At 36.7% G+C, this 23,292-nt stretch overlaps 3 protein-coding genes across 4 annotated transcripts; 2 read left to right on the forward strand and 1 right to left on the reverse strand.

The window, feature by feature from the left end:
• Positions 1–826: 826 nt before the first annotated feature.
• Positions 827–1,681, forward strand: LOC122013579. The gene has a single exon (XM_042569836.1). The coding sequence runs from the start codon at positions 827–829 to the stop codon at positions 1,679–1,681; it is 855 nt and encodes a 284-aa protein (XP_042425770.1).
• A 5,090-nt stretch (positions 1,682–6,771) lies between these two features.
• On the forward strand, positions 6,772–13,582 carry LOC122017418 (general transcription factor 3C polypeptide 6-like). Of its 2 annotated transcripts, XM_042575032.1 has the most exons (6): positions 6,772–7,044; positions 7,284–7,560; positions 8,506–8,658; positions 10,321–10,371; positions 12,966–13,017; positions 13,221–13,582. In XM_042575032.1, the coding sequence occupies exons 3-6, from the start codon at positions 8,539–8,541 to the stop codon at positions 13,418–13,420; spliced, it is 423 nt and encodes a 140-aa protein (XP_042430966.1). In that variant the 5' UTR covers positions 6,772–7,044; positions 7,284–7,560; positions 8,506–8,538; the 3' UTR covers positions 13,421–13,582. The 2 variants fall into 2 exon arrangements, with proteins under 2 accessions (XP_042430966.1, XP_042430967.1); XM_042575033.1 differs by lacking the exon at positions 7,284–7,560.
• Positions 13,583–14,688: 1,106 nt separating this feature from the next.
• LOC122017248 (CBS domain-containing protein CBSX5-like) lies at positions 14,689–16,309 on the reverse strand. The gene is made up of 2 exons (XM_042574808.1): positions 15,896–16,309; positions 14,689–15,674 (listed from the first exon to the last, which is right to left on the reverse strand). The coding sequence occupies exons 1-2, from the start codon at positions 16,219–16,221 to the stop codon at positions 14,849–14,851; spliced, it is 1,152 nt and encodes a 383-aa protein (XP_042430742.1). The 5' UTR covers positions 16,222–16,309; the 3' UTR covers positions 14,689–14,848.
• Between the last annotated feature and the right edge of the window lie 6,983 nt (positions 16,310–23,292).

Consider the following 23,292-nt stretch of genomic DNA (forward strand, 5'->3'; position numbering starts at 1 on the left):
CATGGCGGTCCTCTGCAGAACCCTAGCTCGGCGGCTCTCCCAGATTGGGAAGACCAACGTCGTTCCATTGCTCTCCTCCTTTCCACAAAGACGCCCCCTGTTCCAACCGGCGATACCACTTGATCGCCTACCGCTGCGCGTTGACTGGAGGTTCGGCGGACTCAGATCCGGTCGCATCTGTTTTGATCTGCTCCTTCTGAATCCAGCAGTCGGATCGACTCCCGCGATGGCCGAGGAGGCGACCATGGAAATGTATTTGAAAAAGGGAGTCAGGGCGTCGCTGGTCTACGCGGCGCGGCAGAGGCTTGTGGGCAGTCGACGCTATTGGAGATTAATTAAACTTTATTTTAATGTTGATAAAATTTGTGAAGATAGAAGGATGAGGTGGCAAGTTTGACCAAACTTGATAAGATTGTTGAGTTGTCAAGATAGGATAAGAGTTTCGTAGAGATAGAATTTAAAAAAAAAAATCTTGATTATTAGTGCTTATCCAATAAGCCTATAAATATGTACCTCTTTTCAATGAATGAAGTAAGTTGTGTGTTTTGTTTTATTCTCCTCCTCTCCACGTAGGGATTCTTCACCTCTTCCACATTTTTTCCTTCTATAATCTTTTTATTTCTTCTCAAATAATTCCTTTTTCCAACAAAGTGGTATCAGAGCCATGTCGATGCTTCCTATCCCTCGTCTTGTTGATTTGAAGTATGACAATTGGAGTATCCAAATGAGTGCCTTACTGGAGAGCGAAGGCTTGTAGGATATTGTTGAAAGAGGTTATAAAGCGCCTCAAGAAGGAGTCGACCAAACGGAGACAGAAAAGATGGCAATGGCGGAACAAAAGAGAAAAGATAAAAAAGCTCTTTTCTTTATTTATAAAGCTCTTGATGAAGCTACTTTTAAGAAAGTAGCCGAAGCTACAACTTCCAAAAAGGCATGGGAGATCCTACAAGTAGCATACAAAGGTGATGAAAGAGCAAAAAGTATTCGTCTTCAAATCCTGAGAGGGGAATTTGAATCGTTGGAGATGAAAGAGTCCGAAAATATATCGGATTACTTTACAAGGGTATTGGTTATTGTCAACCAATTGAGAAGAAATGACGATAACATTGAAGATAGTCGTGTCGTAGAAAAAATTCTTCGCTCATTGGAACCAAGGTACAACTATGTAGTTGCGGCTATAGAAGAATCAAAAGATGTGAAAGAAATGAAGGTGCAAGAATTATTAAGCTCTCTACAAGCTCATGAAGCAAGAATGCAAAGAAGAAGGAGAGAGCCTATGGAGCAGGCTCTACAAACCAAGCTCACCATTATTGACCAGAAAGAAGAGTCAAAGACCGAAGGTTCGCAAGAAAATGGCGGTGGTCGTGGTAACTTCCGTGGACGTGGCCGAGGTAGAGGCCGTGGCAGGGGCTTTGCTCGAGGCCGAGGAAGAAGTAAAGACAACAATCAAGGTAGAGACCAAAGGTATGACAAAAGAAATGTAAGATGTTATACTTGCAACAAATTTGGTCATTATGCAACGGAATGCCGCTCTAACAATGTGCAAGGGAATGCTAATTACGCGTCAAAAGAAGACAATGACAATGATGTAGTTTTGCTAGCAAGAAAGGATGGAGATTCCACAAACAAGAATTTGTGGTATTTAGACTCCGGGGCAAGCAATCATTATGTGCGGGCGTAAAGATATGTTTGTCGAGTTGGATGAAACGGTGAATGGACAAGTTTCATTTGGAGACGCATCCAAAATCCAAGTAAGAGGCGTTGGTAAAATTCTTATCAAACTTAAAGACGGAGCTCACACATACATTACTGATGTTTATTATGTGCCCGACATGAAAACAAATATTATTAGTCTTGGACAATTGCTTGAGAAAGATTTTAATATGCAACTAAAAGATGGTAGTTTTTGTCTAAAAAAGCAAAGCAAACTTATTGCTCATATTCCTATGTCTAAAAATAGGATGTTTTCTCTTGATATTAAGCATGTTACTGCAAAATGCTTAAGTGCATGCATAAAGGATATTACATGACTATGACATATGAGGTACGGGCATGTAAACTTCAGAGCTCTAAAGCTTCTCTCAAGCAAAGGAATTGTGAATGATCTTCCTCATATTAATGCTCAAGATGATATCTGTGAAGGGTGTATTCTTGGCAAACATCCTAGAGCAAGTTTTCCGAATGAATCGCACAATCGAGCTAAGAAGCCTCTTGAACTCATTCATACGGACATATGTGGGCCAATCACTCCGACCTCCTTTGGAGGTCGTCGATATTTTCTAACCTTTATTGATGATTTTAGCAGGAAAACTTGGGTCTATCTTTTGATGAATAAAGACGATGCTTTTGAGAAGTTCAAGGAATTCAAAGGATTGGTAGAAAATCAATCTGGCTATACTATCAAGGCAATGCGGTCAGATCGTGGTGCTGAATTCACCTCAAAAGAATTTGAAAATTTCTATAAAAATCATGGCATCTGGAGGCCTTTGACAGCACCTTACTCCCCTCAACAAAATAGAGTTGCTAAAAGGAAGAACCGAACTATTCTCGACATGGTTCAAAGTATGCTCAAAACGAAAGAAGTACCCAAAGAATTTTGGGCTGAAGCTGTAAATTGTGCGGTGTATTTGCTAAATAGATCTCCTACAAGAAATTTAGAAGGAATTACACCTCAAGAAGCATGGACCGGATACAAGCCATTTGTATCTCATTTGAAGATTTTCGGGTGTATTGCCTATGCACACATTCCAGATCAAAGAAGAACGAAGCTTGATGACAAAAGCTTACCTTGCATTTTCATTGGCTACGATGCAAGATCAAAGGCTTACAGACTCTATAATCCAGTGAACAAAATGATTATCATAAGTAGAGATGTTGAATTTCAAGAAGATGGTGCTTGGAATTGGAACACTAATATGGTGATGATTCAAGAAGAATAACAAGTGAAGGAGAAAGAACCAACTTCACCACCATCGCCTACTTCTTCATCACCCTTGGATGAAGAAGATCCTCCACCACAAAAGACAAGAAGCCTTCAAGAAATATATGAGGTGACAACTCCACTTAATCTCATTTGTCTTTATGCTAATGAAAAAATTGTATCTTTTGAAGAAGCTATTAAAGATAACAAATGGAAGAAAGCCATGGATGAAGAGATGAAAGCAATTGAGAAGAATGAAACTTGGCATCTTACTACTTTGCCCGATGGCCATAAACCTATTGGTGTGAAGTGGGTTTATAAAGTGAAGAAAAATGCTCAAGGAGAAATAGAAAAGTACAAAGCACGACTTGTGGCAAAGGGTTACAAACAAAAGGTGGACATTGACTACGAAGAAGTGTTTGCTCCCGTTGCCCGAATGGAGACTATAAGGTTGATAATCTCTTTAGCCGCTCAACTAAAATGGAAAATATTTCAGCTTGATGTTAAATCGGCATTTCTTAATGGCTACTTAGAAGAAGAAGTCTATATTGAACAACCGGCTGTCTACATCAAGAGGGGGCAAGAAAGAAAGGTGTTGAAGTTGAAGAAAGCTCTCTATGGCTTGAAGCAAGCACCGAGAGCATTGAATTCAAGAATTGATGCATACTTCAAAGAAAATGGCTTTATGCAATGCCCATATGAGCATGCTCTTTATATAAGAGCAGACAATGATAACATCTTATTGGTATCATTATATGTAGATGATCTAATCGTGACAGGAAGTTCGCCTCAAATGATAAAATCTTTTAAGGAAGCTATGGCAAAAGCATTCGATATGATTGATATGGGACTTATGTCCTACTTTCTCGGCTTGGAGGTGAAACAAGGAGTTGATGGTATATTTATGACTCAAGAACAATATGCAAAGGAGGTCCTCAAGAGATTTAGAATGGATGATTGTAATCCAGTTAACACACCGGCGGACTGCGGAACAAAGCTATCCAAGAATGACGAAGGAAAGACGGTTGATCCCACACGTTTCAAAAGTTTGGTGGGAAGCTTGCGGTACCTAACTTGCACTCGACCGGATATATTATATGGAGTCGGTCTTGTGAGCAGGTTCATGGAAGAGCCTAAAGAGACTCATTGGAAGGCAGCCAAGCAAATCCTTCGTTATGTCCGAGGTACTATGAATCATGGACTATTTTATTCTCACTCTAATAATTCTCAGCTTGTTGGATATTCAGATAGTGATTGGGGTGGAGACTGTGATGACCGGAGAAGTACTTCCGGCTTTGCATTTTTCGTTGGAGATACGACATTTTCTTGGATGTCAAAGAAACAACCTATTGTTACTCTTTCCACTTGTGAAGCAGAGTACATTGTTGCATCCTCATGTGTTAGTCATGCTATATGGCTAAGAAGCTTGCTAAAGGAGATAAAATTTGAACAAAGTGAAGCAACTCAAATTTGCATTGACAACAAATCGACAATTGCATTGGGGAAGAATCCAGTATATCATCAAAGAAGTAAACATATTGATATACGCTTTCATTCTATTCGGGAACGTGTGAAAAACAAAGATGTTAAGCTAGTCTATGTGAAGACCAAAGATCAAGTTGCTGACATCTTTACAAAGTCACTCAAATTTGAATATTTCATCAAGATGCGGAATCTACTTGGAGTCACAAAATAAAGTTTAAGAGGGGGTGTTGGAGATTAATTAAACTTTATTTTAATGTTGATAAAATTTGTGAAGATAGAAGAATGAGGTGGCAAGTTTGACCAAACTTGATAAGATTATTGAGTTGTCAAGATAGGATAAGAGTTTCGTAGAGATAGAATTTTTTTTAAAAAAAAATCTTGATTATTAGTGTTTATCCAATAAGCCTATAAATATTTATCTCTTTTCAATAAATGAAGTAAGTTATGTATTTTGTTTTATTCTCCTCCTCTCATGTAGGGATTCTTCACCACTTTCATATTTTTTCCTTCTATAATCTTTTTATTTCATCTCAAATAATTCCTTTTTCCAAACGCGAGCTGCATCTCCCGGTCGGAGTTCGTCAGAATCTGCTGTGAGTCAGCTGGAGAAGAGAAGGGCGCGGAGTTGGCGCAGTTACGGGATGAGTCTGGCGTTGTGATCGTCTGGGACGACATTGTGTTTCCACGGCTGGCTGGAAGAAGTAGTTTGATTTAGTTATTTTTTCTTGCATATAAACTGTTCGATAAAATGCCTGCATGAATTTTTGAACTGGTTGGTTTCGATCTGGAACTCGATCGCTTTGAGTTTAGATCTTGTCTGCTCTCTGCGCAGTTGTCCAAAGCCATCGAGAGCGCCATTCCGCCGCATTTACTCCATTCTCGACGACTTTGCCACGGAGAAGCCGAGGCGAGAGAAGAGTTGGCGAGGATGGAGAAGGCGATGGCGGAGATCGACCGGAGCGCGGCGACGCAGGTGAGGAGGGAGCTGTGGTGCGGGTTGGCGTTTCTGGTGGTGCAGACAGGGGCGTTCGCGCGGCTGACCTTTTGGAACTGTCGTGGGACGTGATGGAGCCGATCTGCTTCTACGTCACCTCCATCTACTTCATGGCCGGCTACACTTTCTTCCTTCGGACGTCCAAGGAGCCACCCTTCGAGGGGTTCCTCGAGGGCCGCCTCGTCTCCCGACAGAAGCGGCTGATGGTCGCCCAGGAGTTCAACGTCCAACCCTTCGACGAGCTCAGGAAAGCTCTTGGCCGGCGTCGTGATCTCTCTCCTCCGGTGGCTGGCAGTTGCCAAGGACACGCTTCGTCTCACTGTCATTGCATATCGGAGAGTTGCATGCCCTGTCTTCGAGGGAGGAACATGTAAGCACTCACGGACTGTTATTGAGCGCAACCTGTGAAGAAATAGAAACAAACAAAGAAGTTTGTTGCAGCGACTGTCCATTTTCCTTAATTCCTTCCCCCGGGGGAAGAAGACAAGGAGCAATCAAACAAACAAAAGAAAAAGCAAAAACAATTCGAAACTAAAATCATTAAAATTAACTTTTTGATAAAATTTTCATTTGAATTTCTGAGAACATTTTCATAGAATGATAAGTTCAAACTAACTTGTTCCAGACGGATTGATTTGATTTGTATAGGGTAGTTAACAAGTTGAAAATCAAATCATAATAACATTTTGATTTAAAATTTTACATATGAATTTATTTCTTTTAATTTTACAAGTATTTGCTTAGAACATGTCACAGTTAGTTTGTAAGCATATTATCAAAACACAGGCTGTTCTGTCGGCACGACGCGCATGACGGCTGAGTGACCGGCCCATTTTAAAGATACTTATAAATATCATTTGGCCCAACAGTTAATTTCACAATAATATCCCTCTTCTGTTTTTTTAATTAGTTGAAAAAAAACATCATAAATATTTTATATGGTGTAAATTTTAAAATTTAAAATCTAAATTTATCCTAAATACATAGTAACAACTACATGTTGTAAAAGGTATTTTTGAGATAAAAATATTAAAAGGGGACCCTTTTATTTATTTATTTATTTAAAAAAAAAGAGTCTTTGATGATTTATAAAATTTAAGTTGCCCATTTGATTTTTACTCAATATTATTTTGAAGTTTAGATGGTTGTAACGGGGGCTAATTAAGATTTAGCTATCTTTGAATTTGGCTATCTAGGTTCTGATTTATCGGTGGATTTTGAATCCAGTTTAGGATTAGTTAGAAATTTTATAACTGAACAGGACTTAGACTAGGTTGAACCGACCCCGATTGGTTCAATTGACGCGGTCCAGTTGAATCAGGATTCGATTGGGTTTTAAACCGCACGTTGCTCCTATCCTCCTCCCGACCGCACATCCTTCTCTCTCTCTCTCTCTCACTCTCTCCGTCCTCGTCGATGGTCTTCGCCGGTGCTACCTGTCGTCGTAACCTCCGTTCCGGTCGACTGTGCCGCCACATACTACTTGCTTTGAATCCACTTCCTCCAAGTGCTTGTGTTGCCGTCCTATCAAAACACGAGGAGCCTTGCCCTCCTCCCGCGATCTCGTTGCAAATCCACGTCCTCGGCGCCGGCCACGACCTTCGTCTCCATAAGCAGAGATCTCTTAGTCTTCTCTGACTATCAGGTATTGAGGAAATTATCGAGTGACTGCCATTAATGTCGATTTTACCGAGGTAAATGTTAGTTTGGTCCTGGACGAATTGGAGTCATAATAATAGATTAGTTAAAATAAATAAATATAAATATATACAAATTATTTATAAATTTTATAGAATATTTTTTTTAAAAAATAATTTCATTAAGTTTTGATTAAACTGGGAGTTGATTTAATTTATTAACATAAAATTTTAATTAAAACATAAGGCTTCGCGTCTCTTCGCGCACCAATGCTGTTCCGCCGCCGCCGTTCGTGCCGGCGTCGCTTTGCTCACGAGTAGCCGACATCAATCATCACCGGCCGTCGCAAACAGTTTCCTTTCTGCTGCAGTTTATCGTCCTCCTTCCCGACGCACCGCAAGTTTCACTGCCGGTGGACAATCCTCGTTCTTTCCCATCGCGAGCATCCGGGGAATAACCTCAGCCAGAAGCCTGCCGCAGGGAGCCGCCGCCGGAGAAGAGGTCGCGAGCGGCTAAGAATCGGGTAAGGAATTTAATTAAGAGGGATTATCTCGGATTAACCCTAAACCGTTCCGGCCGTTATAACGCCGAAGAACGGCGTCCCAAAGCAATCCACGATATTAGCCAGAACTTTGGAACGGAGGGCGGCCTTCCCGTGCTGGAACGCCCGTTCCGGCCGTTCCACGTCCGTTCCGACGAACCATGCCTTGAGCCATCTTTAGAATAACAGCCAGCTCATAGTACAAGATCTAACCTTGTTTTCCGTACTGTACAATCAAATGCACTTATGACTCTACCATTTTGAACCCGTGGTATTCCTCTACCTTCATCAAAGTGACATCTCAAGTATTCTCGAGTAATTCATCCTCTAGATAGCAAGCTTGAAATAGATAAGCCCATTATAGATGATTTCTTATTTAATCACAATCAATTTATGACTTGATACATGATTAGGGTACTCTATGAACTATAGTGAAAGATGCTTTTGATAAATTCTTGTTGATCACAATGAAGAATGCTAACTACTCTATGGTCTGGGTCTTTGTAAGGTAGGGGCAACTTGGTGTTTAGTTCCAGTAATCAAGTTAGGTTCTTTGTTGGTTGTTCATTGATCTAGATTTAGATTCTGTTGCTATTTAGTTGCCTTTTGTCAAACCTTAGTAGTGAGTATCTTAGGAGGGGAGCAAGCAGTGAGTTTCCGGGTAAAAAAAAGGGAAAACAAATTCATTTTAATGAAACTAACCTTAATTTATTATTTTACCACTAAATTTATTGGAGATAAATGGTGAGACTTGGAATTAGTGCTCTTATATATGTAGTATGTAAAATGTTTCTTTCTCAACTGCACAATGCATCTTTTTCTTACCCATAAGTCTACTGATTATGCTATTCCATTAGTATTTGTTTAGTTGGAAATATCAAAGCCTCCAGATTAAAAAGAAATTTTCATTTTTTGCTTGTATGTCAGATCACCCATTTGTCTTTTACTGAGATTACAAGAATGGATAGCAATCTGACAAAAGCTAACCAAGTTGAGGATGAAGAAGAGTATATTTTGCTTGACTTGGATGATGTGTGTGTTGATGCAGATATTCCAGCCAATACTCCCTTTGTCCTCTCTGTAAGAAACTACCTCTCTATTTGGTTAGAATTTCTGTGATGATAACCTGAGATTCTCATCTGTTTATTGAATAGTTTCTATTTGCATTTTAGTTGTTTTACTTTTTTGTACTTGCCACATCTTTTTATTCTTTCTCACAAATACAAAGCGGAGTTTGATGTTTACAACAAATGATCTGAAAAGTATTTTTTTGCTTGAAAGCACTCTTAGATTCGGAGAAAGAATGCCCAAATAGGCGACTGCTTCACAATACTCCCTTTTTGCATAGCTGTATGTTTTCTCTTTAAATCCTTAGGTCTGTTTGGTTATTATTAGTCCATTCATGTATAGGACCAGTGTTCTAAATGACAATTGAGGCGGCCGCCTAGGCGGGAGGCATACCTCAACCGCATCGCCTTGAACTGCATTGCCTTGAACTGCATTGCCTTGGGAAAGGTGGTGGTTTAGGCGGCGGTTCAGTGTTTTCGCTTGAGACTCGACACGTGTCGTTGGCGATGCACTCGGACACATCGTTGGACCCGCATGAGTCATTTGGGCCCGTAGCTAGACTCAGATGACGCTTCCGTGCCCGTTGCCGAGCTCGGGCGATGCGTCGGGGTATGCGCGATGGGTTTGGACTCGTCACCTGGCCCGACAACGGGTCCATACGCAACGCATCCAATGACGTGTCCGATGTTGAAACGCCGAAGCCGATCGCCGAATAGAATAGGGTTTTTTTTAACTTAGGATTTAATCGAAACTTTAGATTAATAATTTTAATCATGCTTGGGATAATTTAAATAGACTTAATTAAAACTCAATAAAATTATTTTATTAATTTAATATATATATATATATATATATATATTTAAAAAATTATTATTATTTATTTTTAAAAAATATTTAGATTAATTTTTTATTTTTAGTTAATACATTTTATAGTATTTTTTAAAAAAATCGTTCCTTTATTTAATTTTTTATCCTTTAGTAAATATATTATTTAATTATGTATAAAAATAGTAAAAAAAAAAATCAACCGCCTAGGCAAGTGAGGCGTGATCACTGACCGCACCGCCACCGTTTATTGCTATTTACAACACTATATACCATTTTTAAGTGACAGTTAAAATACCTTTAAGAAAATGAAAAAAAAATATATATCTATTTAAGCTGGATTTCCTAACTTGATTATGTGAATCTAGTTTGTTGGTTTTTGCCACAGCAGATGCTAGTGGAGTTGTTTTCAGGGTTCTATAGATATTTGATTGCGTCAGGTCAAAGATCTCTCTCTTGTCAAAGTTATTTATGATAGGAGCACATATAGAGCTTGTTGGTAGATAGAAGGACTCAAGGAACAATGTCGGTCAATAATGTTATTCTCTGTTGTTCACCCTTTGATCTTTTAAGTTGCTGGTTCAGAGAAACATCAACTGTTTCTAAAGTTGAGAAAATATAAAAAAGACTAATCTAGTTTGTTTCCATAATTTGACAATTGATTTTCTTTTTTTGAACATGACATCTGGGAACAAGTTGTTCATTGTAGAATTGTTTCTGCTCTCTATTTGTGTAAATCTGCCTTCTGTTACTTTAACTAAGACCTGAGTATGATTGTGATATTTATCTATTAACTGCTTATCTAGTTTATTTCAAATGGACCTTGAATTTGGCACTTGAATTTTGTAGGGTTTGGACACGATGAATCCTGTCTTGGCCATTGGTGATCATCTAAAACTAGTGAGTAAACTGACCTTAACATATACGTCAATCTTGGGTGCTGCTATCACAATGCTAAGGTTGCATTTTGGTATGTTAGGAATGTCCTGATCCTCCTATCAGTTTAGTCATGCAAAACATCTTGCATGATAGCATGTGCTTGCTTTACATGTGAGTGTGCTGTTATTTGGAATTGCTCCATGGTGGTTGAAAGAACTAACGTATGCATTAGGAACTCAAAAGGCAAATAAGCAATAGAAAGAGAAGCTAGCATGTCTCTTATCTGAAGTTTCTTCTGTAGGTCCCTGTATGCTTACCTTAATATAGTGTGTATCCAGTTTATCATGAAAATCCACTTGTTTGCATAACAGACAGCTGTAAGCAAGACTATCTGGATTCACTACATCAACATGGCTGACTCCCGATCCATGTTGATATTTTTTTCATATTTGGACTTATATAAACAAAATATTGGACCAAGGATTTATGTTGATGTAAATGACAAAGGACTTATGTTGATCATATAAAATCAGATCATTTACCATTCATCAACATGTTTGTTTTATTTAATATGAAATAAATGATTATTGATCTGATTTATATTTGCTGCCTTCAGTTTATATAAGAAAGATAAGCAGACTCCCAATCCAAGACACACATGAGTTTGTTACTTAAAATGCCTTAGAGTATCTTGGCAGCTATGGTTGATTTCAGTGATAGGAATAGTGGACAAGTTTTATATAATCACAATTATTAAAGGTTCTAACTAGCTTAGTTGGTAAGGTTTTGGAAGTTTCTTTCAAGTCTTGGATTTTAGACCTTGCTGCCTTCACTCATCTGGCTTTCATTCCTTCTCCGATAGGTTAATTGCTACTTTTGTTGTGATGGGAATCAAGGTGATTTTCAAGTCTACACTATAAAGCAGTGTATAATGCAAGTTCCTTTAGGCTGGCGAATGATTTTAGGATGACTAACAAAATCATTTTACACTAGGTTTATGCAAGTCACATGGCGAATCTCTTATTCTTATATTACTCACCTAGATTCTTTAAAAAGAAGAATAATGGATATTACCAATAAAGTTCAAATAATCTTGAAGTGATCCTAGACTATTGATGAAGGCCATGTCTATGATTGTGCAGACAAATCATATATCAAGATCCATTAATTTTGGAAATAGTAAGTCTTACAAATCTCTTAAAGATTAAACTACTCTTGTTACAAGTAAATGATTTATTAGCATTGACTACTTTTTCCAATAAACAGTGAGGTTCCTTTGAAAGTGAGTTTGTTAAACTTGGAACCTAATCAACCTATAGTAAATTCTAAAGTTTCTCTTCTATTCCTTGCCTTTCTCAAATCTAACTTCTTCATCCACAAAACTCAAGTTCCTTTCATTTTGACTTCCAAGCCTAATTATCAACCTGCAGCTGACCTGCCAACCTTACCTTCAGATCACTGGATTGTGGGTTGAATTGGTGGGTCAGGTCAAGCCATATGTCTATTTATAAAATATATAAGGTGTATAATATATATATATATATATAAGGGAAGAAAAATAATCATGCATTTAATACTTTTATAAATAAAATAGTGGGTAACTCTGCCCATGACGATCCAGTCATGGCCGGTTCTAAGCCCGAATAAAGGAAGAGGGTTGTATTAGGTTGTCAGCCAGCGTTAAAACTATGACAAATGTTCAAAATAAATAAAATAGTGGGTCAGTTGCTTTTAGTTTGGGTAACTCAGATTTCCCTTGCATCAGATCTCATTTTATTGTCCTATGCTTTAGTCCATAATCTGGTTTGGTTTCAATAGCAATGCCCGTACCTTGCAATATTGTTTCAGCTGCAACCAGTCAACGTCCTTGAACAGTATATTGTACCAAGTGGAAATACAATTACATTCAATTGGAACATCTAAGTAGTACTTTATCTATTCCTGATAAATATACTATGCTGCTGAGGTTGCATTTCTTGTATTTCTGTTGATTAATTTCTTGCAAGTCAGGTTTTTCTCTACTTTGATTTTCTACTTTCTTTTTCATCCATTCATTCCTCCAAAAGAAAATGCAACCTTAAAGCCCTACAGAGTATCCTAGATAAAACAAAATTACATTTTTTATATTTAAAAAAGCCCGGTGATGAGCGTGAACCATTTTAGGATTTTCATAAAATATGGTAAATGTACAATGCCATCAACTTATCCAGTCCAGTCATTCTATGCATCTCATGTTCGCAACCGTCTTTTTAATTTACCACCGATTGAATAAAACATCCAAGGCTACTTTTTTACACGGCAACTCCAAGCATAAAACTTGATTTTACTCTTTGGTATATGAAATTCTAAAGCTTTATCAACATTTAGGCGTTTCCAGACATCATGATCAACTAATTAACAGCAAAGGAAATTAAGATATTGGTTATTTCTTTCTTCCTTCTACTAATTATTGTTTGCATTAGCTAAATGTACCAATATAGATGTTCTTAATGTTTCTACTTGTTTGCAGATTGTTTTATTTCATTAGCATGTAAAAATATCTAGTATCATTCTCTATCCTTGCTCATTCCCTATTTATCCTGTATAATTGAGATTATGTTTCTACCTTGTAACAGATTGGAGAATACCAAGAGACGATGGGAACATGTTATATCTTCACTGAAAGTGGTAATTCCTGTGCTCGACGTGGTTCTTTATATGCACAACTTGATTACCTCAGTCTAGGAACTTAGTCCTGATTATTCATTAGTTTTCTCACATCGAAGCTGATGTTCAGCCATCCCTCCTGGAAGCTCATTCCTTAAAGCTAACAGCATTGTCTTTTACTTCCTATAAGACACTAACACAAATCAATTTCTCTTTCTTCTTAGATGAAGCACCTACTACGACTTGCCCTGACACTACAACTTCTGAAACAAACTCTTCGAAGGATAAACAAATCATTGATGCGAAACAAGCCCTGGCACATCAGGTTAAGCCCATAGCTAGTCTTCAAAAAATTCTCAAATTCAAGCTGGTGACGGAGGATCCAAATGGGATGGTAGAAGGGATGATCACTAGCATGGCATGATTCTTTTTCTTGATTCCTATGTTATTTTTTATTTTCTTTCCTGAAAATATATCTCTAGGGTGCCAGTTGGTTGCACCCAGACGATCTAGACATGTAGTGGACTAAATTAAAGCAAAGTGTATCCAACAAGGAAGAGAGAGACCATGAGTTGGAGTTTTGATTCGGAAGTAGAGTACTGCATAAAGTAGCCACAAGTTTGATATCTAAATGAACATGTTGAGCTGCTGAGGTCAGTAATTCTCTTCATGGAATCAACTTCTTGAATATGTCTAGAAGACAACCATGTGGATCCAAATGTGTGCATTTATTTATTGAAAAATTTGATGGATTCAACTCTATTTAAATAATCTAATGCAGATCATGAACTTTTCTTGTCACCTCATACAACTTTGAAGTATGCTATTTATTTGCTATTGTAGAATTCCAATTCTCTCAATCATGTTAAAGGGGTTGAATCATGAAGGAAGTCCGCTGGTAAGCTTAAAACTCATGCAACCACCTTGTCAATCATAACTTGGCTAGGGGTTGAAGTTGTGTTCATTTGCTAATCGAAAGAATGTGATCTTAGATGAATTTCATCTCGATATTCTATACTCAAGTGTTATACTTTAGAAGTGAAAGTCAATGCCTGGCAAAAAATATCCATACTTCTCTTAATCTCCGTGTCAACCAAAGCCTACTCATTAGATATCCAAACTCCACTTTCTTCGACAACACTTAGCTGTCATTGGATTGGGTAATTCCTTCACTTGGAAGTGCTTCCAAATCTTCCGGAGATAGTACAACCCTTAGTTGCTTTGGATCACGTTCTTCTTCCCTTTCCTAGAATTCCTCTTCTTCCTTTGACTAAAAAATAAATAAAAAAAAATACTATCAACTTATAAAAAAGAACTCATTTGCCATTAATCAATTGAATATATATGAATATATCCATTTCTCTTAATCTCCACATCAACCTAAGCCTACTCTTTAAATATCCAAAGTCCACTTTCTTCAACAATACTTTTATGACATGAAGTAATTCCTTCACTTAAGTGCTTCCAAATCTTACTCCTACAAGTCCACTTCTTCCTCTTACTTGTAAAAAAGAACCCATTTGACATTAATCATTAATCAGTTGTATAGTGAGAAAACCAAAGGTTGTATAGTGAGAAAAACAAATGTTGTGATTGGAATCACCATTTTGCAATCAATATACAAGGTTCCTCCTAGAACGCCATTCTTCAAATCAAAATTCTCTAAACAGGCGAAGAATATCGCATAAGAAGTTGAGATCACAACACGCAAATGTCTTTATTACTGCAAACATACAAAACCAAGTCTTTCTTAATCGACAAAATCGACAGAAGTAGGGGACGAAATAGGGAACAAGATAGACAGAGCGGCGATGGTTATCTCCTTCATTTGATTGATTCGAGCAGTCCGATCTCATGGAGATGGCAGTAGCTGCTCCCTAAACACCCTCAGCATGTCGGCGAAGGTCACGATCCCCATGAGGCTGTAATCGTCCTCGTCGACCACCCACAGGTAGCTCACGCGGTGCGCCAGAGCCTGCACCATCGCCGCCACCAGGGAGCTCCCCGGGTGGCAGACCTCCGGATCCTCGGCCCGCCTACCCATGGAGAAGCACCTCGACCTCAGCCGCCTCAGTTGCTTCCCCCCCAGCTCATCTTCGGAGGACGACGACGAGGTTGAGGAGTTGGATAGCGAGCATAACTCGTCTTCCATCAGCTCCAGCATCTGCTTCAAGCCTTTCTCTTTTAGCCTGGACTTGATGAGGCGGACAAGGGAGTCAGACGGGGAGCCAAAGTAGTCGATGAACGACATGAGGTCGCCCACGGTGAGGGTGGCGATGCCGGCGGCCACCGAGATCGTCTCGTCGCAGGCGCAAAGAGAGGCCGGGGAGATCTCGCCAAGCAGTCGGCCATCTTCGGTGACGACGGCGACTGCGGTATGGTCGGAGAGAGCTCGGCGGACGAGAGGGAGGAGGGCGAGGCCGGGCTCGTCATGGCAGACTGTGAAGGCGTCGGCGGAGCGGACGAGGCCAAGGGCGTCGATGGACAGGGTAGGAATGGGGGAGAAGTGGGCGATGGAGTTGAGGAAGAAGCGGACGAAGTCCTCATGTGTAAGCCAGCAGAAATCAGCGACCGCACCGCCGGCGCCGCCGTGGATGTTCTTCTTCCGCCCGACCGGGCGGATGGGAACCACCAAGCTCTGCGCTCCGTCCAGGATCAGATCTAGGGCTTCCAATATGCTGCGATTCGAATCGAATTAGAAAGCTGAAACCCCCAATCTCGACTAATCAAATCGAAAAAACAAACGAAAATCGTTTTTGTTTCAGATCCCTAATTTATTTTTTACGAAAAACACCGAATCTAAACTTTTACCCCTTTCGACCAAAAAAAATTAAAACAAGGTAAAGGTAAGAAGGATAAATGGCAAGCAGAGACCTTCTATTAAATGACAAAAGAGTACCTAAACTGCGGCTCGACACGGCGGACAAGACCACCGCCCTTGGGAAGGAGGGCGGAGATGGGCCGCTCGAGCGCGACGGCTGGCGACGCAAGGTTCCCGTCGGAGCAGAGGAAGCATATGACGTCGGCGACGCAAAGCTTGCCGGAGACAGCCCTCTTCTCCGGCGCGGCCCGATCGACGACGAGGACAGCAAGGTGGGGCGCGTCACCTCTCCTGAGGGCGGCGAGGACGTCACCTACGGTGGCCGCGGAGGGCGGCAACGATCTCACCGCCGGCTTCCCGATGCAGAGGTCCGACACCTCATTCGACACCAATCTCACTGCCATGCACTGGAGAACTGAACCCTGATGATCTAACCTCAAAACAACCTTAATCTCCACCACGTAGTTAGTGGGAGAGAAAACAGAGGGGAGGAGGGAGAAACGGGGAAGAAGAGTTACTATAAATAGGGCGGTGTGACCGGCTGTAGCCAGGAGCTTTGTCGGGGTTCCTGGCTGTAGCCCATAACGTACGGCACGGAACGCGAAAACCGATACGTTTCAACATCCTAACGATGTGTCGGCCTGTGCCGTTATAATAGACCGACAGATATGATTTCAGAAACAGACGAGCTGGTAAATTTTGACCAAATAATTTCGGATTTCTTTTTAAAAAAAGAATTAAAATGGAATAGGGCCGTTACTTCTGAATGTGTAATTTCCATATGTTTATTTATGAGCAAAAATAAGAGAGGCTTTCTATTTTATAGGAATTGTTAAAGGGGCATCCCTCTTAATGTTGAGGTGTCCATCGCAGGAGTCCATTATAAAATAATATATTTATCTTTTAGTATATTATTTAATATTATTATCTTATATCATATTTATTAAATTACGAATCAGTTCCATTAGCTAGTTGTGTGTATATGATAAATTTGTATTATAATAGTTATAAAATTATAATTATTATAATGTTTTAATAATTATGATTTTATATATACTATTATAATTATAGCAGTCATAATTTATAATTACTACAATGTGATTATTATTAAATAAGATAATTTTATATTGTCACATTTATATCCAGAGTGAGAATAAATTTTATCTGATGTGGAGATTAAGGAAAAACTTAAGTTTTTCGTTAGAGATTTTAGAAAAATTTACACTACAAACAAACACAAACAAACAAGGTGCTTTTTTATTTTTGTCTTTATTTAATGCAACAATAGTACCGTTTTAAAAATGACAAAAAAAACAACGAAGAAAAAAAATTTAAAAAAGGGGATGATGTGTTAAGAACTAACTCGTTTCTAGCGCTTTTCAGGTATTATTACATCTCCTTTGACATGACAAATAAAAAGTGTGCATCGTACGAAGATGGCCAGAACGGTATGGAATTATGCTTAAAACGATTTCTATTAATTAATCCTTAAATGCTATGAACGTGATAGTGGAATAGAGCTATATGAACATTTTATTAGTATCAACTGGTATTTAAATATTATGGTAATGAATGGTCATAATTAAAAAAGTACTTAGAAAATAAGAGCAGAATTAAATACAAATGTTTCATCTATATTTGATCATAGTTTAGAATTGAAGTTCAACCGTTTAGAATTGTCAATTCGACGGTTTTTGATAAGTTGATTCTTAACTTTAATTATCCAAAATAATTATGATTCACGGTTCAGAATCGTCGATTAACGGTTTACCATGGTTCATCACGATTCAAGATTAATATATTAAAAAAAGTAAAAAATAAAAATTATTTTAAAAAAGGATTTGCACTTATTTAAGTTGTTTATGTATTCCCTTAGGATATAGGAGAATCAAAGCCACGTAGTTCTTTTACATTTTTACCCTTTTACATTGTCATTTACTTCCATTTCTCGTTCATGTCGTATTCGTACTTTCAGTATCAAAATTTTCAAGTTCGTCATTTGAAAGTTGCATTCTTTGAATTTTTTTCTCGGCTCTAGTCCAATCATCAAATAATCCTTGGGCTTCCAATGAGTTGGGAGATAAAGTTGAACGTCGTTCATCTAATATGTTGCCACCGATACTGAACATCTGCTCCACAACAATAGTTGACACTAGACAAGCTAAAATTTTTTTAGCAATCACGGAGAGGACGAAAAAGCTTTGAGCCTTTTGTGATCACCATTTTAAGATATAAAAATTTTCACTATCTACTTCATTAAAATAAAAAAAAGTCGTAAAATAATTCTCAAGTTCCTGTGTGGAACTTGAGGATCCTTGTGGACGTTTCGTCCATTTTTTTAATAAAAGTTGTGTTTTTATAAGTTTTAAATTACTACTAGTAGTTTGTTGTATTTCAGAAATATTAATTTGTGTTCCATATTTCGCATAATATTGATTATAAATATCATATAAATAAAGTTTGACATTATATATAATATTAAATTAGGAGAAGAAGAATTTTTAATTGGAATTAAAACTTTATAATATAAAAGAGAAAATTATGTTTTTAGTCCTGTAACTTACACTTTTTTCAATTTTAGTCCTGTTATGAGTCAATTTACATTTTTAGTCCTTTAACTTGTAATATTTTTTTAATTTCAGTCCTTTTTCTTCTAAAATTAAAATTTTTCAACGGAAAATGATGAGTTCTAAATTGAATTTGGGGATTTTGATTTTTTATGACTCATGTGCTTTTTATATTCCAACCACAAACTAGACATTTTTCGTTGAAAAAATTTAATTTTGGAGGAAAAAGGATTGAAATTGGAAAATATTACAAGTTACAGGACTAAGAACGTAAATTAACTCATAACAGGACTAAAATTGAAAAAGATGTAAGTTACAGGATTGAAAATGTAATTTTCTCCGAGTTATTAGAGATTAACATTTGTAAAACTTCTAATTCAAATTTAAGATTTAAAGTAAATACAATTAAATAAATTTTAGGAACAAAATAAAAATATTTTTTCATTTAATTTTCACAGCTAAGATGTAAAGATTCATTATTAACATGTCCATTTAAAACTAATAATATATTAGAATTTTTTTTAAAACTAATTGAGCAGTAGGATAATAAACACCGGAAAATTATTTGGTTGTATCATTAAATACTTTTAAAATTTCACAAATACTACTACAAATATTCCATTGTTGTGAAAATAAATATATATTAATATTGGTATTTTATGCAAAAAATGATTATAATTTTTATATTGAAATGAATCGTATGTTGAATTCCAACGTATTATGTGGAAATTTTTTAAGTCTCATTCCATTAGTTTTATAAAATCTACTCCATTGTTTCATTATAAATGGATGAAACCATAAATAAGAAATTACAATTCTACCTGGTTTAATATAATTTTTTAAAATTTTTAATCTAAAATAAGAAATTACAAAACCTACCCCACCGATAATAGGCTGGAAAGCAAATTTTAGATCATCTATACAAGCGGTATTAAAACTAGCATTATCTAATGATATCAAAAATATTTTATGAGTTAATTCATATTATTCTAAAATTAAATATAATAATTGTGCGATGTTATTTTGAACATTATGTGATTCATCAAAAACTCTATAAGTTAACATTTTTTTTTGAGGTTCCAAAAGTTATCGATCCAATGGCAAATCATACTCATATGCGAATGTGTTTGCCAATGATCACTCCAAATATTAGAAAAATAAAGAAACTTTATTATCTAATTTATTAAATTCATCAATTAAATTCTTTTTTCCTTATTTTACTAATTTTTTAATTGTACAGGTAATTGTAGTCTTAGGAACAAGTTTATCACATAGATTAAGAGATTTTTTACAAAAAAAATCTTTAAATGTATATTTAGATCCAAAATTAAAAGAAAGATGCTCTATAGAAACAAATCTATAGCTAATGATTCTTTTAATTTATTATCCGAGTATAAAAATAAACCGGAATCAGTACTACCACTAGTTGAAGAAAATATTGATAATTGTGTTTGAGAATGGTTGAGTTCATATTTCGTCGGGTGATTCGTTTCTACATGTCATTTCAACGACTGATAGTCGCCACCGGCTTGGAATTTATAAGAAGCATTGCAGTGCTTACATTTTGCACGCATTTCTCCTAACAGAAGAGTGACATTCTCAAAATGTTTAGTGAAAATAGAAGACTTTAGAGAGGGAATTTCCTGAGAAGTAATTGCATCGATACTTTCTTGCATTTCGGGTGTCGGATTCAAAAGGTGCTTGATCTCATCATCAGTGGATTAAATATTGGGGGTCCTCCTCTCGTGGATTCACTATTTCCTTTCCCTTTCGAGTTCGAGATGATGCACCTCCATGACCTCCTTCCATTGTAATTGAAAATTGGAAACGGAAGTGCATAGAAATGAAGACAAAAACGTATAGAGAATACAAAATTGAATTAAGAGTAGAGAAGATGTGTATGAAAATGATGAAACGAGCTTTCTATTTATTGAGTTTGGATAATAACGGGTACTAAATCATAACCATTAATCAAAAAATGATTAAATGATCGAAACCGTTAAAAAAATATCCAAAAAAAATCCCCCACTCCTCTCTCAATGGCTAGGAATCGTCAATTCCAACGGCTAGGAACTGTCAATTTTTAACAATATCTGGTGAACCGACAAATCGAACTGACGGTCCGCCGATTTTGCACTTAAGGAATCGGAATCAGCCCGACAAGTTGCTGAGCTGGTTTTGATTCAGCCCGGCGAACCGAGTCAACAGACAACCGGCCCATTGACCTAGTTACGGGCCCGGGCCGGGTCCAGGTCTGACCCAGCCCGGGGTTAGATCTAGTTTGATCAATCATTTGTACTGAACTTTACTATTTGTATGGATTTGGTATTTATAAAAGTAATTCTAAGGTGAAATATTTACTACAGTGGACATGAGTTAAATTTTGACGGGTGCATACCCTCCAAAAAAAAATTTTCCCACCTTTTAATTATTTGACGATTGACTATAAGTTAATATGATAATTTATCTCTTTTCAGATAATCTAAAAACGAATGATAAAGATATCATGATCTTGCTAATAGTATTTATCCAAGTACATAGTTATTTTTTAAAATATTCCATTAATTTTACATAGAACACTTAGTAAACGACAATCATAAAGATCTCAAGTTTAAGACAAATCAACTTCTGCTTATCGATAAATTTATCTATACTTTACCTCTAAATTTAAACCCGGGTTATTAAACACTTTTAATTAAAAATTTGACTACACTAAAATTTTAAAATTTTTGTCAAGTGAGAATCATTACATTCTTAGTTTTTTTTTGGGTCTTTAGCTGTTCTTTTCTAGATTATCAATTTTTAAAATCATCAAATATTTTTAGCTAAAAATAATTAACAAATCTTAAAAGTTCAAATTCATGTCAAATAAACATCATTGCAGTGGTTTTTTTGACTTTAGAAAGTGTTTGGAGAGCTTAAAGAGTTCATATTTGTGTTAAATTATACCATTATATGTTTCCATTGATTATTATTATTATTTTTAGTAATGTAAGTATCCTGATTCTAACCGACCTACTTCTATTGACAAACCAATCAGGTAAATCCAAAAGTAGCTCCTCATATATATAATAGTTAATGTCCTAAATTTTTTATTCGATTAGAGAAAAATGTCATACAGTGTTTATAGCTAATATTCGAATTGTGAATGCTTGATTACTTTACTGAGTGCTTTCATTGATTACTAAGAATGTCAATAAGCCCATAAACATCATGCATACGTTAGTAAAATAGACAAAAATATAACTTAAAACACTTTTTCAAACAAGTTAAAATATATTGGTCAAACATGACTACTACATGATTATACCAAGAGTCAACCTTAACCTCCTTATATTTCTCTTGATACGCATTAAACTTCTGGACGTGTCAAAATTTATTAGATTTTTGCCTACATCTATTGAATTTTGTATTTTGTAAGACCTTCTTTGTTATATTTGAAAGGTGTCGTAACAAAATCATTTTATGATCTATATTTATTTATTAGATAAATAAAATTTCATTAATTGAGTATATATTTTTTTAGGTATATGATTTAATTTTAAACTCATTTATTGAATGTCCACAATACGATTCATAACATGAGAGAACTTGTGATTGAATCACAACTTATGAGTACCTCTACATGTGTAATTATGAATGTATTGAAATAATATCTAGTTAATGAATTTATGAGCTCGGGCATCATCTAACCAAATAGTTGTTCATCACTGATTGGAGACATTGGGATGCTGAGAGTTAAACGTGGATGCTAGTTATGGTAACTAGTTCATTGGAGTGACATGCTGCTATATGACTTCATATGATTCTCTATATATATAGATATGTCAATGAAAATCTCAATACAGCTCGAGTGCAAGTTTCCTTCGACTTAAGATATTCAAGTTATCTTGATCATGGAGACTTATACTTTGACATCTTAAACAAACATCTCTATAGATTTGTCGACTCGGGATGATTGGGTATAAATCGAAGTGTCCGAAGGTATTTGGATAGACCATAGAGGATTCACCACTCCTTGCGAGGAGATATATACCCTATGACTACTTATCAGTATTATTACTCAAAGTCTTTGGTCAAAACATTTGTTAAGAGTATTGTGCTCTTGGACACATATACGAGTAATTTGAATTTGCAGGACAAGGAAGTATTACTTGGACTAGATGTGAAGTCCACTTAGTGGGGGACTGACACACAGATCATGTCCTGAACCAAGTGAGTATAAGACGAGTGAAAGAAACGAAACACGACTCATTGTAGCTATTGAAAGATTCAGAAGTGGTTCTAGAATCAACTGTGTTTTTTCGGTCAATTGGTGATCATGATGTACTATTAGATATCACTTATGATTGTTTCATAATTAATGGTTAATTATAGATGACCAACATAATTGGGAACTAATAAGGTCGCATGTACTACGAGTTTATCTTAGAGACTTAAAATGAGTTTGAGAATTAGATTCTCAAATCAAGAGAGAGATAAAGTTTGGTTAGACCAAACCGAAAGGACAAATATGGAAAGATATTTATCGGAACAGAAGCATGGATGAACCATGACTATTGTAGGCGATATGAATTCATTATAGTTTGATAATAAACCAATTAAAAGAGGTTTGATTAATTATGAAATAACTTGGTTTAATAATAAACCAAAAGAGTTTGGTTTAATTATGAACCACGATAGTTTGGTTTTGAACCAAACTTAATCTTAATGGCAATGGATCGGATTAACTTTGCTTATTGGATTTGGGAGATGACTTGCTCTCTAAGTTATATAGAGGTGTATAAATACTCCTCTATGAGGAAAAGATAGTAGTGATATTATTTTTTAAGAGAAAACTCTAATTTGATTAGGGCTTCTTTTCATCCTCTTCTCCCTCTCCCTCTCTCTAGCCGGCACCCAAGCACT

This window comes from Zingiber officinale, chromosome 8B, assembly GCF_018446385.1.
Source record: "Zingiber officinale cultivar Zhangliang chromosome 8B, Zo_v1.1, whole genome shotgun sequence".
Taxonomy (NCBI): Eukaryota; Viridiplantae; Streptophyta; class Magnoliopsida; order Zingiberales; family Zingiberaceae; genus Zingiber; species Zingiber officinale.

Coding starts and splice junctions, on each gene's coding strand:
- LOC122017418 (XM_042575032.1), top strand. CDS start 8,539: ATGGATAGCAATCTGACAAAAGCTAACCAAGTTGAGGATGAAGAAGAG. Junction 8,659..10,320: donor ATACTCCCTTTGTCCTCTCT/GTAAGAAACTAC, acceptor TGAATTTTGTAG/GGTTTGGACACGATGAATCC. Junction 13,018..13,220: donor TTATATCTTCACTGAAAGTG/GTAATTCCTGTG, acceptor CTTTCTTCTTAG/ATGAAGCACCTACTACGACT.
- LOC122013579 (XM_042569836.1), top strand. CDS start 827: ATGGCGGAACAAAAGAGAAAAGATAAAAAAGCTCTTTTCTTTATTTAT.
- LOC122017248 (XM_042574808.1), bottom strand. CDS start 16,221: ATGGCAGTGAGATTGGTGTCGAATGAGGTGTCGGACCTCTGCATCGGG. Junction 15,675..15,895: donor CGTGTCGAGCCGCAGTTTAG/GTACTCTTTTGT, acceptor TTCGAATCGCAG/CATATTGGAAGCCCTAGATC.